This window comes from Eubalaena glacialis, chromosome X (assembly GCF_028564815.1).
Source record: "Eubalaena glacialis isolate mEubGla1 chromosome X, mEubGla1.1.hap2.+ XY, whole genome shotgun sequence".
In the NCBI taxonomy this organism is placed as follows: domain Eukaryota; kingdom Metazoa; phylum Chordata; class Mammalia; order Artiodactyla; family Balaenidae; genus Eubalaena; species Eubalaena glacialis.
The window spans coordinates 99,618,400-99,639,078 of record NC_083736.1 but is presented as its reverse complement, the minus strand read 5'-3'; the positions used below and the strand labels follow the sequence as shown (position 1 = coordinate 99,639,078).

Below are 20,679 nucleotides of genomic sequence, written 5' to 3'. Positions count from 1 at the left end.
TACTACATTCATCTGTGCTCCCTGTACTGCACGCTGTTTTATAAATACTCCTCTTTCTCACTGGATACTGGGTTGTCCCTAGCTAGACTAATAAAAGTTTCTGGAGGTCATCAACAACATACGTTTCTTTTGTAGCCCCCAAATGACCTACCACACTGAGTACATCGCGTTTGCTCAAGAAATGTTGTTGCCTGACTGATTACTAAGTATTTAACCATTTTTCTTCCCCTCAATATTTTCCGGAATGCTTATTTATTCACAAAACCATGCAGACTTGGAAGCCAAGAGGAACTATTCATCTGTTGGTATACATTTTCCCTTGGCTATGCATTAAACAGAAATTTCCTTTGGAAATGTAAACAAAGGATGCCTGATGAGACGGGACAAAGAACTATATATAGAGATCAAGTGGCCAGAGTAGCAAGGTCAGAGCATGCCCTTCCTTAACCAGATTAAAGGAGTCTTGGGCCTGCCTCTCCCTCCTTCCCATGTTCTCCAGCCCCGACAGAAAATATTTTCCAGCTGCCTATCCACTGAATTCTGAAAGCTGGGCAGTGACTCTAACAGGCTGCGTTACCAAAGAATTCAGCTAACAAATCTGTGGTGATCCTAATCTCTGTTTCTGTAATAATAGGAAGACTGCAGCTTTGTTTACTTTCTGAGGAGAATAGAGAACAGGGAGAAAGAACCAGGAGAAGGAGGCAGTATTTATGGCTCTTTTATGAAAAGTCAATCTGTGACAAAAACATTTGCAGACAATCAGGAAGGGGAACAGGTTTGGCAGGAAAATAGCCTATTCTAGTTTTCTCAGAAGTGCCTTAGCTGGTATCCTCCACCCCCGCCCGATGTGAAATGCCTGGTTTACACTGAATATAGTCATTCCCGATAGACAAATCTGGATTAGATAAAATGAAAAAAATTCAAACCACCCCTCAATGTCTGGCTTGCATGAAAGTATCCTACTATTTATTTCATTTTATAAAGTATTTATAAGCATTTATGAAGTCTCAAATCTCTTCTTTAACTGCATTTCTAATCCCGGGGCTTGTCTTGAAGCCTTCTGGACACACAGGCTCTGTGCTGAACGAACATAATAAGTACCCTGGATTCACCCTATTATTATGGGGAAGTTAGGGCACATCCCTAACCTTTCAGAAGGGATGATGTCATAGAGCACAGCCATGGCCTTCCATAAACCATCCTGTAGGGCCCCTGTCGAAGACAGAATCCTAAACTGAATAAGACCATGGAGTTAACTCCCAAAATACACTCTCGCCCTTGACATGTAATGCAGTATCTCAAGATTCTTTCCCAATTCTCAGTTAACATTTTAATTCCATTGTCTGTACTTCTTGCACATGTGTATCCACATCAGGGTGGATTTGTATAACATGTAAGCCCCCAGAGGGTAAATACTGTGTCTATGCTGTTTTCTTTGTACCTGGTACAGTGCTATGCATAAGTAAGTATTAATAAAAGGTGACCTTTTGTGTACCAGAGCAGACGATTGGCCGAGGATTAGTAAGCATCCCTGAGGGAGTCTCTTAAACCCCTCCTTTGCTGGTTGCCATGGGGCTACTTTTCCCACCTACTTTGCTTACATATGGCACCACTAGTGTCATCTCCTGTAGGCTCAAGCAGGAATACTAACTTCAGAAAGGCACTGTGAAAACATCACCTATAACCTAGAGGACCAGGATGAGTCCTCCTCCACTAACACAACGATGCACTGTTTTATGAGACTAGCTCCTTGCCACTTGAAAAGAGTAGGGCCCTGAATCATAAAGGTTTGATTGGTGCGATGGGCTGGGAACGGTTGGAATAGGCCTATGTTTGGGTGAGGCTGGCCAGAGTGATAAGCTCCCTGGGGGGGGGCGGGGGGGCGGTGCAGGGGGGGTGGGATGATAAGATGTTAGAGAGGTGCTAAAGTGAATAAGCAATGAAAATAAACTGCTTACTTTGCTAATTTGACTACAACTTGCTCTCTACTTAAACAACTTTTTGATGAGAATGAGGAAGTGATGATTACAATTTCTAACCACATTTTATTCACTGTAAGATGTTACCCCACCCTCAATCATGTAAATTCTAAACCAAGGGATTTCTTATCTTGTCTCCTGCTCACAATACTTCCTTGTCTCTTCACCAGTGTGGGTTTCTTATACTGTAATCTAACAGCATAATCAGAAGCTTTGATAGAGTAGAACATAAAGGGATTCTGATTAGCTGAAAACCACTCTAAAATGCCTTTTGTTTTGCTTCTCCCCTCTTGGAAAGGATGAGACCGAAGAGAAAAAGAAAAGAATAAAGAAAGCAACCATTCATAGAATCACAACTTGAGAAATCTGGAAGTGACACTGAAGGTCATGTATTCAGTTCAATCCCTCATTTTATAGGTAAGGACACTGAAGTTGAGAGGCTAGATGACTTACTCAAGTTCATACTACCAGTTAATGACAGAGTCAAGTTCAGAAACCAATTTTCCAACTTACATTCCAGCATTCTTTCTTTCCATTCCTTATGTTTCTTCCTAAATTCCCCACCCCATTCCATAATCTCACACCTGAGTTTAACTGGTATCCTGTGTACTCTACCTATAGCACCAGTCTCTTCCACAAATGGAGTGCCCAGCAGGGATTAAATTGCTATGGTATGCCCATCATACAACAACAATCTACTTTAAGAAACCCAATACTTTAAGATATCCAAACAATCAGGAGTGGTTACTTATATAAGAAGATTATTTGCCTTAGAAGAAGACTCTCCACATTCTCTTAAATAGGACTCCCCAGGGGGGATTAAGAGATGAGATCTTAATAAAATTATTTTATTGCTTAAAGTAAAATAAACTTGAACCATTACGTTTTCTGTCATACAAGTAAGATTAGAACTAGACTAGCAGGTTATAAACAGAAACATTTTTATCCAACCACTGCCCATGAGGAGTCCTGTATAATATTTTACCCGACCCTGTTTACACTTTAAGCCCTACCTACCATCACCTCTTCAACAAAATCAACACAAAACCAAATGCTATGGCTGAAGTTTCACACTCTTGCAGAAAAGAGAGAAATAACATCTTTGTTTTATTATGTCCACTTATGAAGAGGTCGACTCCTCTTGTAGGCTCTGTTCTGAGATCTGATGTAGATAACCTCATATTGTACAACACTTGATAATTCACAGATAACTCTAACACAGATATCATTTGTTGATGACAAGAATAAGTGGAAAGGCAATGAGTGAGGACCAGGTAAGGTGCATGGGGAAGAAGGGAGGAGAGGTTAGGAAGAGGAGAAGCAGTTCTGATAATATTCTTATAGAAACAATATTGCACTGAACAAACCTCACTCTACCCTGAGGACCTGGGGTTCCCAGCTTCCCTTACTCCCTAGCAATCTTTTTAAGGAGCTAGGATGTTCAGTCTGATGAAGAAAGAAACACACTTCATGTTGGATTCTCACACCACCTGCTATTGGAAAAGGAGAAGGGATTGCCCCTGGGACTAACGTCTCCCCAACCCACCACCACCACTTATTATTATTTTTTAAACAATAGCTATCTGCCACTTTTCTTGGAACAAGCATCCTAAAGGAATGAGACTTCTTAAAATTATCATTCAGCCCTTCACTCCAAATGGCCGAGCTACACTCTGACAAAACAAGTCCCCCCCAAAAGGATCCCCTGATCCAGGTTCTTCGAAAGAATGACAGATGTTTCTGTTACATACCTCAACCTGCTGGCAGATCTGTATTAGCTTGGCCATTTGATTTTCTAGTTCACTGTTGCGCTTAACCAGGTTGGTGAGGTTCATCTCCAGAGTTTGCTGCCATCGCAGAGTATGAAGCCAGAGGGAAACAGGGAAGAGGGGAAAAAAGAAGAAATGTTCAATGAGTTTGAGACCCAGTATCACGTGGAAATCAGTCAGTCAGTCAACAAATATTTCAAAGATTCATTGCACATGGGCCAAGCACTGTTCTAGGTGCCAATTAATAATGCTGTACCTTTGCTCCAGACTGTCATTATTGGGGAAAAGATGACATTCATGACTTTGTGAATGTAGGAATTTAATGACATTAAAGCAACTTTATGTTTTCTATAATATTTTTTAACTTTTAAAAGTATTTCATAGTCAATATCTCATTTTGCCCTCATAGTAATCCTGTGACATAGGGAGAACAGATTTTATTCTCTCTTTTTTACAGATGAGTTGACTAAGAAAACTATAATTTATTGAACAATTACTACTTGCCAGACACTATGCTAGGCAATTTCATACATATCATTTAATAATCATGACAGCCTATGAAGTAGGAGATGTCAGCGTTTTACAGATGAGAGAACTGAGCTGCAGAGTGGGCTTAAAATGTTTTGCACAGTCATATAACTAGTATGTAGCAAAGCTAGGACTGGAATCCAGGTCTCTAGTCTTCAGATACAGCTTTGCCCCAGTATTCCATGATTTTTTTGTCTTGTTGATAACACTTTATATTTATCAGTAGGTTCCTTCAGAAAAAAAGATGGTATTTTCAGTGTGGAATTCATCAAAATCTAGCGTTGTATCTCACAGCTTCCCTCCTTTGGCACTAAGCAATAGCCTACAGAAATGCCAGACTTCAAAATGCAAAGCCTAGCTGTATGTATCAAGACAGGACATCCATTGTTTACTGTTGTTTACTGGGACATAGATCCTTTTAGGGAAACATTAGCAGCACTTTGCAAATCTGTTTATTATAACATAGTTAAAACAGCACTAAGACCTCCTCGCATATTTTCAGTTGAGTAAGCTACTCTCTTACATTCCTCATGTGAAAAAAATAGAATGTTATTCACTCTAGATTGGTAATGGGCTTTTTTTATTCCTCCTCATTTCCAAGTCTTCAGCTCTGGCGGCTGCTTCTTCCAGGACCTGCCCCAATATCCACTCCTCTCTCACTCACCATCCCAACATCCCCACAAAGTCTGTTCCAAATGGAATACCCCAACTTCCTGGCCCTTATTCTGCTAGCACAGCATTCCTTCCCTTGGTCGTGTTCATTGCTTCATTGCTGTCTCCACGGTTCCTACGGTTTATAGTTGTTCAAAGTGCATGTTTTGGGCGGGGCGGGCTGGGGGGAGAGGGGGCAAGGGAAAGTGGGAAGAAGGGGAGAGGACTCGTGTTGGCCCCTTTCTTCTCCGCTAGGTAGCTGTGGCTCCTTAGTACCCTTGGCACTGTCCCATGAATCCATCCCAGAAGAGTATTCCCACAGATATATGTATTTCTAGGACAGGCAGTCTGATTTCACTTGTTCTCAATCTGGATTATGAGAATCAGCTTAATCTCTGCTTCTTGCCAGATCTTGTTTGGTTTCTTTGGCTTTATGCCCACGGGAGTGATTTTTTCACCACTTATTCTATTTTTCTTAGGTTGGATACTGTGTCTCCCCTGACCTTCTTTAACTCCACCACCATCTCAATCTGTGGTCTTCTCCTTAGCAAGGAAAAAGGGAGAGAAAAAGGAAAAACGAAGGGCCGCAATTGTTGATTTGGACATGAGTTCTAAGCTAAGTAGATGTCAGGGGAAAAAAAAGAAATGGCAGTTCGGAGATTTAATACAAAAGGTATTTCATTTGTACTTAATACAAAAGGTATTGAGCACCTACTCTATTCAAGGTGCTTTGACTTCAGAGATAAAGAGGAGGTGAAATTATGCTGGGTCTTGAAGGATAAGCAGGATTTTAATAGACAGAGATGGAGGCGGGCAGGGCGTTCCAGGCACAGGGAGTAGCATGAGCAAAAGTAAAAGGGAATCGGGGCTTCCCTGGTGGCGCAGTTGTTGAGAATCTGCCTGCCAATGCAGGGGACACGGGTTCGATCCCTGGTCTGGGAAGATCCCACATGCCGCGGAGCAACTAGACCCGTGAGCCACAGCTACTGAGCCTGCGCGTCTGGAGCCTGTGCTCCGCAACAAGAGAGGCCGCGATAGTGAGAGGCCCACGCACCGCGATGAAGAGTGGCCCCCGCTTGCCACAACTAGAGAAAGCCCACGCACAGAAACGAAGACCCAACACAGCCAAAAATAAATAAATTCAAATAGCTAACCTTAAAAAAAAAAAAGTAAAAGGGAATAAAGTGTAGGACATGTCCAGGGAACAGAGTTGAGTTTGGCTAGAACAGAGGGTACAAGAAAATAGAGGGGCACAGGCTGGAAATGGAGACAGAGGCCCTGTTATGAAGGTCTTAAATGTCTGGGTGAAGAGTCTCTACCTATTTTTGAAAGCAGTAGGGGTTTACCAAAGGCTTTTGAGCAAGATAATGACATAATCAGGGCTGCATTTATGAGATCAACCTATGTGGGGCAGACTAAAACAGGAGAGCCTGGGGGCAGGGGCACTGGTTAGGAGGAGACTGCAATATGCAAAGCAGTTGGTAATGCAGATCTGGGCCAAGCTAAGAGGATAATCGAGAGAAACATGTTTCAAGAAAGGATTTGTCACTCTCAGATATGCAGAGAGTGCAAGAAATACGAGGCCTGAGAAAAGGCAGCTGGATTTGGTAATTAGAGGTCACTGGTGACCTTCGAAAAAGGAGTTTCAGTAGAGTTTTGGAAGCAAATGCCAAACTGTACAGGGTTAGTGAGTACGTCAATAGTGACGATGTGGAGGCTACAAGTCTGGACTCCTCTTCAAAAATTCGAACGTAAGGTGAATATGATGGAGCTGTAGTTTGATGAAAAGGTCCAGCTCAAGTTAGAGAGTGGGCATGCGTAATGGGCCCAATCAGTTTGTGATTTCCTCCCACAGAGTGGTCCAGATTCCTAGATCAATGGAAATTCCACGTCTCACAAATGAGTTTATGGACATATTAGGTAAATATAATGTAGATTGAGGAACTCAGAGCAGATACAGTGTAAGAAATCTGTGTTTCAACTGTAATGTGTTTTCCTTCAAACATGGGATTCCAAGGGGAGAATGTTTTCTAACAAGTGTATGCAACCTGTTGCAACACTTGTCATGAAACTGATATCTTATAAATAATTCATAATGCAGAGCAGGACTAAGATCCCTGCTGTGTGTTCCTCATTTGTGGCCCACAACTGAGACTCACAGCTTCTGTAAAGCCACTGAAAACAAAAATTAGGGCTGAACACATAATTTGGGGTCTGGTTAGACTATGGACCTTGGGTCTCCATCACAACATTATGGCAAATGGTTATTTTGCTCTGGCCCCCTAGCAATTTGCAGAATGCCAGCACATTTTAACAATCCAGAACTAGAACTGACAAGATGACTCTAATTTCATCCTTACTTCATTAATATGAAAAGGCTTTGAAAAATAAATCTTTGGCTAATGAAAACACCATCTGTTGATGGCTTTTTGCCACTGTTTTCTTACATTACGAGACATAATTTGAGGGAAACACCGAACATTTACTTACTCACTTCCTATTCATTTACCAGGAATTAAAGCCTCCTCTCAAGCTGGAATTGATTCTCAATAATCAACATATGCAAAGGGAAGCAGAGAATTGAAGCAATTATGCAGTTGATTTCCTCACCCTTCCTTATCATGCTTAGCCCTGATGAATCATTTCGAACTAGAAATTCTGGGCCACTCTAGGTATGAATGATTTCATTGATTTGGCCAAGTAATTATCATGTCTACACGCAGACTAAGTAAACAAAAAGGATGTGTGTGTGTGTGTGTGTGTGCAAAATTTTATGTAAAACTAAACACGTCTCTTTGTTGTGTTGTTGTTGTGGTGGTTTGGTTGTGAAGAACCGGTTTGCTGTGCTCTTTTCTCATGCAGTCCGCTTAGTGACTGGGCCAGCCTCCTTCTGCCCAAGCCTAGTTAGTGCAGCTTTCTCAGAATACTTGAACTGTGATGACGAGCGAGCCCAAGTGGCAGGGGAGATTGGAATGGAGATATCTGCCGTGAGGAAACCGGACAGGAGGTTGGCAGGGAGAGCAGGATGAAGCTCCCATTTCCTGCTGCAGGAGGTTACCTCTGGGCCCTTCTGTGCTTCCCTGTGTGAAGGTTAGAGAAGCCATTTCAGCTATGAAACCGTGAGACCCTCCACACCCCCAGGTGACTACATTGTTAGAGCTCTCACAAAATTCTACATGTGTCTAAACAGCACAAAGTGAGGGGAAGATTTGGCTGATTTGCATAATTGAGATTTTAAAAGGCCCAAGTTAGCTAAATTGGCAGTCTACACTGATTCCATTTTTATCCAAGTCCCACTTCATTTGTGTCATATAGACTTGGCCTGTTTGTGTTCTGTTATACCCTTCCCAAAGAGGAAAATGTTTTGCTATTTCTGAGAAAGCTAGGCACAGGCTATTCTTCTTCCAGACAGCTTCCCATAAAAAGAAATGGCTTCACTAACACTCTCAAATAATTGCTGGGTTTTTTTTTTCACTTCTTCAGACACAGGTTATTTCAGATAACTTTCTCACTGGCTCCCTGAAGAAACCTAGCTACATGTCCAAACACCAGCTCTTCACTGAAGCCAGAGAGTCCCCTCATGGCACACACTTGACTGTGATCTTCATACGTCACGCTCCGGGAAGGCACATGTCTTCACACATGTATGAGCACACTTACATACACCTACCTGACAAAGCGAGTCTTGAAGCCTAAAAAGGGGCAGAGCCTTTCTGTTTGTTCTATTGAAACATGTTTTATTGCCATTGAATGCCTATATTCTCTCTTACCTTCTACAAGGTACAAGGCGAACATTATCTAAAACTAGACAAGATCCCAACTGTTTTGATGTGGGAATTGAACCTTGAAGATTTCGAAGAGAAGTGAAGGGAAGAAGGGCCAACCCACCCCAAACCCGAGCCTTCCCAATTGACAGAAGACAATTTCATCTTTAAAAATACTCGGAGCCAGTGACCCCGTTACTATTCTTTGACAAGCTCTTTTTTGACATCTTGTCTATTCACGGATGTTCCCAGCTCTTCCAAAAGCCAGTAGCCAAAATCTTAGCACACTTTTGGGGTCACATTCTGCCTTCTTTTTTTAACTGCTTGTCTTAAAATACTTACTTTGCTTTTGCTTCAGTCTGTCACTTTATGTATCAATTACATATGGCCTTTCAACAGCAGAACACACCATCTGGTCCACAAACTGAAGCCCACACCCTTATGCCTGAGTTTATTCTTTCCCCAAACATTTATTCGCTGTTGTATAGACACGGGCTATGTCCCAGAATGAGATGCAGGTGACATACTGGAGGCATGAGGTCTACTCTACCTGAGGTTTGCTGGGGAATCACCAGACTGGTCTTCAAGCCAGGTGAAACAGGTGGCCAGCCCTCCTCTTCTCAGAAGGTTCTGAAATCATCCAGCAAAGACACACCCTCTCCCAGTCCCCTTATCAGAAATGTTACACAAACAATCCCACATTCTTTTCTTTTCCCTCTGTTCAGGTGCATAGCATGGTTAAATCTCTAGCTTAAATGTATAAATTATTATTTGGACCTTCGAAAAGAAAACCTATACTAAAAACCTAAATCCAGTGTTCATTTTGGTAATATTGAGCCGAAACCACTCTACTTTCCCGGAGGCCTCCATATTGTATTCCACTTGCACGATTCCTCTTCGGTTCCTGCCTCTCATACACATCCTCCCCTTTCTCCTTCACTTGCCCTTCCTCTCTGTCTACCTTCTAGACCAGGAGTGTGCCGCAAGGCTCACTCCTCAGCCTTCATTCAGCTCCCTACTTCCTGGCTCTACCTCCACGCTAAAGACCCTCAAACCTATGTCTCTGGCCCTGATCTTTCGGCCACCACAAAGGCCTGAATTTCGACCCTTTCTGGAACACTTGCCCTTTCAGTTCTGAGACTGCCCCATGCTCTATCTCCACCAGATATTTGAACAAACTATTTTCTCTGGACTAGAACACTCCCTGTCCCTGACCCCATCCCTGTCCCCCAACTAGGGGTCCAAAACGCCGCCCAAAGTCTCTTCTGATGTCCCTCCTATGGGCTCTCACACACACACACACACACACCCCCCCCCGCCCCGTGCCTCCACTGCCACAGGACTCACCACACTGTCTTGTAACTGTGTCCTCACTCGTCTGCCTCTGCACACTACGCTGACACCTCCACCAGGGTTGGGATGTGCTGTCCTTATCACTGGAACCGCAACCCCTTTTCTAGCGCTTGGCACCTTCAGACTCAAGTCTGAAGTCATCGCCCAAAACTGCTAGTCCCTTCCTAATTTCTCTATTTCTGTGCCCAATACCACCATTCTTCAAGACATCTCCTCCTCAAAAATCATTTTTTAATTCTTTCTCTCCATCATCTATAACCACTACAGTCGTTCTCCAAGTCCTGTCAATTCTTTCTTCACAGTCTCTCTCCAGTTGGCCCTCTTCTCCGATGAATTCATTTATGATTCCCTGCTTTTGAGCTCAATGACTTCCTTTCACTGACCCTTCCTCTGTGCTTCGGAGAACCCTGTGCAAATCTCTGCCATGGCACTTACCATACTGAATTCGAAGATTTCCTTATCTATCTCCCTTACTGAGCTCAAAGCTCCTCAGGGCGGGCTCTGTGCCTTAGTTCCTGTGTTCCCAGCTCCTACTACAATGACTTGAACAATTTAAGTGTTTAATAAACAAAGTGCATGTTCATTAATTGTTTTTTAAATGAATGAATGAGCCCCTGGCCTAAATCCCTGGGGCTACAGTTTAAGTTCTCGTCTGGTCCATCTTCAGGGGAGATAAAGAACAAGACAGTACCTCTTTATATCAACCCTTCATGAACTTGAGTGTCATTATCCCATTTTCCCCTTTAAACCTCACTTCTTTGGGTTCAATAATTCTTGTTTCTTTCATCTTTCTTCACCTATATTATATTTCTGTAACATGTTCTTTTGCCCAATAATAACAGACAGGATTTTCATCCACCCAAGAACAATCTCTGAGTCAATGTTTTGTAAGCTGTTCGCAGACTGATGATTGTTAGCTCTTTCAGATGTTGATGAGGAGGAGACTTGGGACAAAAGAAATAAAAGAAAAACAGAAAGATAAGAACACAGGTAGTTGGAGTATCCACTAGCTAAACTTGCTCTCAAACCTAAGAAACAATAGAAAACATCTTCCAACAGAGTCCTGTTAATACTATGTGACAGTAGAGCCAGAGAATCAATACAATTATTGGAGGGGGGAAAGGGGGGTTCAAATGAGTCTTAGCACACAGTTCGAGTAGAAATGGAATAAAATGCATTTTTTACCCTCTCACACACATACAAAACATGTACAGATTTATACATATTATAAGTAATGGGGAGCAAGTCTTGGACAATTAAGAGACCACAGAGAAGCCAGATCTACAAGCAAGAATGATTTTACGATTGTTGAGCTGAAGGCTGGTTTTGCTAAAAACCCCATGACAGATATTACACCCACCCCATGCACACATGTCCACCACCATACCTTAGAGAGTCCAAATCTAGACACAAATGCTTTGCTCTTATAATATTTAGCTACTGTGATTCAGTACCTAAGTGAGTGAAAGTGAGAAACAACTTTTTCTGTTCCCTCAGCTATGGTAACCCACCCTGGCCTCCACTGAAGATTTGTCTCATCATGAGGCTCATTTATTAGGGAGATCCCTAGTCTCAGGATAGGTTCTACTGAAGCCCTAACTCTCCCTAGGGTGACCACAGAAAACTTGCCCTACACTCATGGCCCCCTCATACCCAAGTTATCCACAGATAAGCCCACAGAAGATTAACACAGGCACTCTCTCCTCCTCACACACAGTGACACACATTTATAGATACACGCAGACACACACAGATTAAATTCTCAGCCACTCACCCATGCAGAAATACACACACTTGTATATAGTGGCACATACAGATGTATGCAAATATGCCCTCTCTCAACCCAGTCTCTCATAAAGATATTTCTCCTTCCTTCTCTTATACTCATATTCATACTGGTTCAGAAACAGTCAAACGTCCATTGGTAGATAAGTTGAGAGGGTATCTGTTTTGGCAGACAGGAGTGGGTGAGTAGACAAATGACTGGGAGAAGGTGGTGGCTGAGTGAGAACGGGTGGGTAGATGATAGAGTGACTGAGTAGGAAGAAGGAGAAGTAACCAACTATGATAAGATTCTAGGATATCATATTTTCCAACCTTTTGACTCTCGTTGTGGTTTTCCTTTGAATATTCTCCAAGTCTCATATCTCCCTTCTCTTTGGCAATCTTTAGCTCTCTCTGTCTCAGTCTCTCTTTGTGTGTGTGGTGTGTGTATTTTACTTTCCCACAACAAAAAGCTTACTCTAATACCAGGTAATATTTTATAACAACAAGACCCCTGATAGGTAAATGTAACTACATTTAAGAATTATTTGTAGGGACTTCCCTGGTGGTCCAGGGGTTAAGAAGCCGCCTGCCAATGCAGGGGGCATGGGTTCGATCCCTGGTTGGGGAACTAAGACCTCACATGTCGCGGGGCAACTAAGCCCGAGCCACAACTACTGAGCCCGTGTGCTCTAGAGTCTGCGCGCCACAACTAGAGAAGCCCACACGCCACAATGAAGAGCCCACGTGCTGCAAGGAAGAGCCCGCACACAGCAATGAAAGATCCCACATGCCGCAATGAAGATCCCACGTGCCGCAACTAAGATCCAATGCAGCCAAATAAATAAAGAAATAAAGAAATATTTAAAAAAAAGAAACAGACATTTCCAATATCTTAAAAAAAAAGAATTATTTGTAGTAATGAATTTGTGGAAATGTAATGAGATAAAGAAAATGTACTTGTTTATTCCTTTCAGGAAATTCCTCTATTCCCCCTGGTTTTCATCAGCTATATTTTTGGCAGGCTGTGGGCATGGAAATGTGAAGCCATCACTCTCAAAGAGAATTACAATAATCACATCTGATTTATACAGATGTCACCATGGGGTTAGGCAGTTGGAAAATCCAGCAATCAAAATGGATAGGCACCTAAAATTAAGGACATGTCGTACTTTTGCTAACACTGTGGTTTTTAACATTATCAGTAGTTCACAGGAGATTTTTCTCCCCAGACTTCTAAGGTATTCATAATGGTAAGACAGCTTTATATCTTATGAGTATGGAAACAAGCTATAGATGCTGGTATACTTACTGCAAATCCATTACAAAGATTTAATTCACTTGGATTTCTTGAGCATATACTATGTGTGCTAGACACTAAGGAAGACAATGGAGAAATAAAAGACATTGTGCCTGGCCCCCAAAGAATTTATGGTATAGCTGGGGTATGTTGGAGCGGCCTTGTGGGATTTTAATTGAGCACTAAAGAATAGGTAGGATTCCTAAGCAGGCCAAGAGAACAGTATGAGTGAAAGTTAAGAGTCAGGAAAGAGAGTAGTATGTCTAGCAGACAGGTTAGACTGGACAGGTGAAGGTCACATGTTTGAGAGTGGCAGGAAGAAGAGACAGGTGGGCAAGCATGAGAACCAAGTTGTACAGAACTTGGAATATTGAGTTGAGATCTGTCACCAATAGAGAGTCACCCAAATTTGACCTCTTTTATAAAGCCACATTTATTAATACAATAATATCAGTCTTTTCTAAGGGGAGGAACTCATGTGACAATGAAAACTCTAAAATGTGAAGCATTAGACACGCGACACAGATCATGAACTAAGATATATATTGGGAGTAGTAAATGAAAAGAGAAGTAATAGAGAAAATAGTTACTCTGATAGGCCTTACAACTGTAATAACTGTCATGAACACAATTATTCTTTCAAATTGAAGAACCACTGGTAGCCTTCTGAAGGATATTTAGGTAGACTGGACAATTAACTAAGGATAATAAACTATACTAAGTATCCCAAACCCTCTAGCCCATTTTGAGTACACGTTAAGATGACAGGCTGGCTTCTGGTTATTCTGACCTTTCATCTATAATGTAATGATCTGTTTATTCTTTATTGAACAAATAAATATTAGAGACCACTAATCCTAATCAGGGATTAGTACAAAAAGTGTAGTTATAAACGCCAACAATGAATCTCCAGAACAAAAAAGTACAAACAAACACTGTATCAGTCACTGGCCAGAAAGTCAAACCCCTTTCCCTTCTCCTGTAGGACTCCCGTGCTCCTCTCAGGGCCAGGGTGGTATGCTCAAGGCCATCTCCCCCATAGCTTCTGACAGCTGGCTTTCTCCTTTCTCCTTGGGGAAGAATCAAGCAGCTTAAGGGGATAATCCTAAATGCTTTTCTAAATTAAAATTAACTCAAAGAAGTGAGGATATGTGACACTAAAAGTCAGACTTCCTCTCTGCTTAATGTGGAGAACTAATATCCTTTTATACTTGGCACCAAACCAAAGTGATTCCTACCCCACTCCATCCCCCTCTCACACAAGCAGCACCTCCCTCTCCCCCCTCAAAGCCCAAGATGTTCCAGACAACATAACAAACCACACGGTTGGGAATGATTCATATGTTTCCACTCTCCGTCCAAAAATGAGCAAAGAAGTTTCCACTTAATTTATAATCTCAATTTTCTGCACATTTCCTAAAAACTTAAAGGGGAACGATTCAAAACTTGGCCTCTCTTTCTCCAAAAATTACTGATTAGTTACAGAGTAAAGGATCTTTTGGTAAAATACTTTTGTGTTCCATCTATCCCTGGAGACAAGGACTATAGCTGCACGATGCCAAATATCTAATCAATCATCCAATGTTTTCATGTTTTCGGATGTTTTCAAAAAGCTGGTGCTCTGTAGATACAGGCTTATTCTATCCAGTCTTTTGTTATCTCAACAGTACATATGGATACAGATTTTTCTGTTTGGAATATTTCTCAAGGCCAATGCCTTATTATAGTTCCAACACCTGCAAATATTTGGCAAGAGATTGTTCTACCTCTCCATGTCCCCCACTCTTGCTGCACCCTGCCCCCACCTCTTGCCAGTAAAAAGCTGTAAGTTTATACTATGTCTTTTCCTTGATGCTGTTAACCGTTTATCTGTGACCCATGAAATGTGCAGTTGCTGGAGCATAAAAGCAAGTTTCAAATCACATTTCATAGGGAAAGTTTAGGTCCAAAACAAAGTGGCAGCAGGCTGCAATAGAAAGGGTACTTAATTCAACTCAGCTCTAGAAGCTGAGTTCCAGTTCCAGTTCTGGGACTTTGACCAAATTGCTTAACCTCTCAAAGCCTCCATTTATACCACTTTAAAGCGTAGAGCTTCAACTAGACCAAGTCCAAGGCCTACCGTCTTAGGAGTCTAAGAACTGCAGCCACTAGATGACATGATACTATACATAGAGAATCCTAAAGACTCTACCAGAAAACTACTAGAGCTAATCAATGAATTTGGTAAAGTAGCAGGATACAAAATTAATGCACAGAAATCTCTTGCATTCCTATACACTAATGATGAAAAATCTGAAAGAGAAATTAAGGAAACACTCCCATTTACCATTGCAACAAAAAGAATAAAATACCTAGGAATAAACCTACCTAAGGAGACAAAAGACCTGTATGCAGAAAACTGTAAGACACTGATGAAAGAAATTAAAGATGATACAAACAGGTGGAGAGATATACCATGTTCTTGGATTGGAAGAATCAACACTGTGAAAATGACTATACTACCCAAAGCAATCTACAGATTCAGTGCAATCCCTATCAAACTACCAATGGCATTTTTCACAGAACTAGAACAAAAAATTTCACAATTTGTATGGAAACACAAAAGACCCCGAGTAGCCAAAGCAATCTTGAGAAAGAAAAATGGAGCTGGCGGAATCAGGCTCCCAGACTTCAGACTACACTACAAAGCTACATTAATCAAGACAATATGGTACTGGCACAAAAACAGAAATATAGATCAATGGAACAGGATAGAAAGCCCAGAGATAAACCCACGCACATATGGTCACCTTATTTTTGATAAAGGAGGCAAGAATATACAATGGAGAAAAGACAGGCTCTTCAATAAGTGGTGCTGGGAAAACTGGACAGCTACATGTAAAAGAATGAAATTAGAACACTCCCTAACACCATACACAAAAATAAACTCAAAATGGATTAAAGACCTAAGTGTAAGGCCAGACACTATAAAACTCTTAGAGGAAAACATAGGCAGAGCACTCCATGACATAAATCACAGCAAGATCCTTTTTGACCCACCTCCTAGAGAAATGGAAATAAAAACAAAAATAAACAAATGGGACCTAATGAAACTTCAAAGCTTTTGCACAGCAAAGGAAACCATAAACAAGACGAAAAGACAACCCTCAGAATGGGAGAAAATATTTGCAAACGAATCAACGGACGAAGGATTAATCTCCAAAATATATAAGCAGCTCATGCAGCTCAATATCAAAAAAACAAACCACCCAATCCAAAAATGGGCAGAGACCTAAACAGACATTTCTCCAAAGAAGATATACAGATTGTCAACAAACACATGAAAGGATGCTCAACATCACTAATCATTAGAGAAATGCAAATCAAAGCTACAATGAGGTATCACCTCACACCAGTCAGAATGGCCATAATCAAAAAAGGTTGTGGAGAAAAGGGAACCCTCTTGCACTGTGGGTGGGAATGTAAATTGATACAGCCACTATGGAGAACAGTATGGAGGTTCCTTAAAAAACTAAAAATAGAACTACCATATGACCCAGCAATCACACTACTGGGCATATACCCTGAGAAAACCATAATTCAAAAAGAGTCATGTACCAAAATGTTCATCGCAGCTCTATTTACAATAGCCAGGACATGGAAGCAACCTAAGTGTCCGTCATCAGATGAATGGATAAAGAAGATGTGGCACATATATACAATAGAATATTACTCAGCCATAAAAAGAAACGAAATGGAGGTATTTGTAATGAGGTGGATGGAGTTAGAGTCTGTCATACAGAGTGAAGTAAGTCAGAAAGAGAAAAACAAATACCATACGCTAACACATATATATATATGGAATCTAAAAAAAAATGGTTCTGAAGAACCTAGGGGCAGGACAGGAATCAAGACGCAGACGTAGAGAATGGACTTGAGGACATGGGGAGGGGGAAGGGTAAGTTGGGATGAAGTGAGAGAGTGGCATGGACATATATACACTACCAAACGTAAAATAGATAGCTAGTGGGAAGCAGCTGCATAGCACAGGGAGACCAGCTTGGTGCTTTGTGACCACCTAGAGGGGTGGGATAGGGAGGATGGGAGGGAGACGCAAGAGGGAGGAGATATGGGGATATATGTATATGTATAGCTGATTCACTTTGTTATAAAGCAGAAACTAACACACCATTGTACAGCAATTATACTCCAATAAAGATGTTAAAAAAATAAATAAATAAAAATAAAAAATGGGGGAAAAAAAAGAATTGCAGCCACTGAGATTGTTGCTCTCTGCATCTTGATATGAATGAGAATATCACCCTTAGTGAAATCAACAAACATTAAACTTTGTACAAATTTATAAATATTAAATGTAAATAAAAAATCAAAAACAGCACAAACCATTGTCAATGTGACTCTCAATATTGTTTTCAATAAATTACAGAACGGAAAATGTATCTTATTCTGAGTATTACCACCCTCACCAACATCATAATTTTTACATATGTTACAATGACTTTTCCGTAGCATGGCAAGAGGAAGATCTCCACTCCCTTATTGCCTTCCTTCCATCCCATCTGGGTCTTCCTTCCAGCTTGGCTTATATATCTAGGCCTGATTCTGGAGTGGTAATCTTATTATTCAGTTAAATTTTTATTTTTCTGGAATTTCTGTTAAGTAGCTTCTTAAGAGAAATCAAGCCACACAGCAGACAGGCAATGGGAGTAAAACAATTTTGCTGGATCTGACATTTGTTAACATCAACGTGAGGTAGTAGTGCTTTAAAAAAAATAGGCACTTAGACTTGCATATAAATACTATGCTGGCACAACAACTTCAGAAAACTCTGGCCACTGAACAGGAACTTCCCAGGCAGAGACTGCAAACAAGCACTTCAAAACGAACACTGGCACAAAATATGATACTGGATTAAATATTTATTGCCTTCAGTTTAAATTTTTAGTTCAGGTATTTGATTATCCTTCCTAACTTCGTGGTACACTGAAGTCCCTTTTTTGTCTGTTTGTTTTGTTTTGCTCTGTTTTTTAAGGCAGGTTTAGAATTAGCCCCCTCTTAAGGGCTTGGTGGCAATTTGTAGCGGCCAGTACCAAAGCTTTGTTTATTCAGTGTACTGAGTGTGCAAACACATACACTACTGTCCTCCACAAAAACGTCTCACCTACATAGATACACTCAGACACCTCCACCCACACATACCGGAGACACACCCAACCTTCCCATAGCTATACGCATATATATGCAAATCAGCACATATGCTAATTGTAATACACCTACATGGGTACTCACATACTTAAAAGAAGAGGTAGAAAGATCATGGCAAAGATATATAGGGTACAATATATCACTGTCAGAGGAGAGAGGGTGCTGTTTCCCTGGACGTACTATTAGTATGAGCCATAGGCTAATTCCCCCAGAACTGGCCAGAGGTGAACGAACGCAAGCAGGTTTGTGCAACAGATGAAACAGGTTCCAGTGAGAGCCTGCAGGCGAGGAGGCTATTTGTCACGAGAAGAATTTGGAGTTAATTCACTTGTCATATAGAAAAAGTGACCTGTTTTACTAGGGAACTTGCTAACTGTATAACTGTGTATAAAGAGACAAAGTCGTGTAAGGGGTATCTCCCAGATCCCTTACCTTGAGCTTCTCAAACCGATCATTCAGGGACGCGACCTGATGGTCTCGGTGACGCCCCACCAGTTTGCATAAGGCACAGATCAATTGGTCATCAGATACACAATACATGTTCACTTTCTCATTCTCATGGTCCAGGCAGGTGATCCCTCGAAGATGTGTGTCCGGCACTGGTTCCACCAGGCGGTGGCTGGTGAAAGGTTTCTTATTGGGGTGCGTGGCCCGCAGGCAACGGTCACAGTAGGAGACCTCGCAGGTGATGCATGTTTTCACTGCATCCCTTGGCGGGTCCTGCTCACAAAACTGGCAAGCAATTCGCTCACTAGACATGGCGCTGCTGGGCCTGTAAGTCCTCTCCCGGCGGCTCTCACTTGGGGAATTGGGTCCACTGACGGAAGCCTTCTGGAAGCGGTCAATAATGTTCTGCAGAGTCACATTCCTCTTGAGGCCGTCCAGGCCCCGGTGGTTCAGTGAGATAACATACCTGCACGTAGGACACTGAAAAGCAGTAATGGGTTCAACGGATTCACCAGAGCTGCAGCTTGAGACCAAGATGCGATGGGCACAGCTGAAGCAGAGGCTGTGAGCACAAGGGAGCAGAAGGGGGTCTTCAAACAACTCTAGGCAGATTGGACAGGTCAATTCAGACTCCAGTGTTTCCATCTTTAGTGAAAATAATCCTGCTGAGGCATTAAGAACCGCAGAGGCTGGGCTTTCACCTGCAAGGAACACGAAGCAAGAGTCATTAAGCATTTCCAAAGGAAACGTGGATGTAGCATAATGACACACTAACCAATGGAGGTTTTATAGGCTGGATTCCCCAGGGATGCTGGAGCAATAGGAAAGTGAGTTGGGAATTAATCAAAAAGCCATTCTCCCCCTTTAAACCTTGTTTTTGACAAATGCCTGGGTTTATTTTCCTGCGCTAATAAATAGAAGCTAGAGGCCATCTCTGAATCCCGGTTTACTGACTCACATTCCTGTTCCAACTCACCACACTGGTGCGGATCAGTCTCTCACACACCCTCTCCACTGACATCTCTTGTCCTGGACTATGATGCACCTGAGGCCCTGCCAAATTCTCAGTCTCCATTCTCCAATATTGTTCTCTATTTTACTTCCAGTTAAAATACAGAGGCTGCTCCTATTTCACGTCTAGTGGAAGGAAAACAAGGCCATATTTGAAACTAACTCTCTAGTTCTTGAAATGATCCCATTCTCAGAGCCTGCATAAAAAGAGAAGAGAGAGCTTTAGAAAAATGTAGTTCTCGGCACAGGATAATAAATTCTTCAGATGTGTGAACTTGAATTACTTCCTGTTACCACACATGGAAACTTCTGTTCCATCTTATTTCTAGTAAACTGAGTTACTTGAGACAACTAGGAAAAATATTAAAATATAAAAATTATAAAATATATTCTGTCGGTTTAAGGTGTTAATCTTATTTATAGGAAAGAGAAAGGCATCTTTTGCTTTTGAATAACTTTTGTTCATCATCTCACTATCACCGGAGACTCTCATCAGGACTTGAAAGTTTGATTCTGCCACTGGTATTTGTTCAGGTTTTGTCATCTGTCAGAGATATCTGCATAGCCCTCTCACAGGAAACTTAAATACTGAGTGCAATTATACATTGTGCATAAGCACAATAGATGTGTCCCTAAAAGCTGTTTCTAAATCAAACCTTTTAAGTGCACTGAACTAACTAGCTATTTAATGGAAATCTATAGGAAATTGGACTGTAAAAGTGAAGAATCTTTTGGTAAAATGGTCACTCTCAGTTGGTTTGATAAGTTTAGATGTTTGTATAACCACTTTTTAAAAAAGTGAGATGTGTGGTATTCTTATTTTAGAATTTACAAGAGCTTGGAAATTGTTGGCTAGTATTTTGTAGCTTATAACATCTATCAGCCTTCACCTATAGAGATGAAAAAGT

The 20,679-nt window shown here is 41.4% G+C and overlaps 1 protein-coding gene across 4 annotated transcripts in view; it reads right to left on the bottom strand.

Annotated features, from left to right (window-relative positions):
* The window catches only part of MID2 (midline 2), a 94,681-nt gene that overhangs the window by 62,678 nt on the left and 11,324 nt on the right, over positions 1–20,679 (bottom strand). For all 4 annotated transcript variants that reach the window (XM_061177848.1, XM_061177849.1, XM_061177846.1 and 1 more), the window contains exons 2-3: positions 18,746–19,461; positions 3,731–3,826 (exon numbers count right to left, since the gene is read on the bottom strand). In XM_061177848.1, the coding sequence (XP_061033831.1) occupies positions 3,731–3,826; positions 18,746–19,405 (756 nt within the window). In that variant the 5' untranslated portion in view covers positions 19,406–19,461. The remainder of the gene's footprint in view (positions 1–3,730; positions 3,827–18,745; positions 19,462–20,679) is intronic.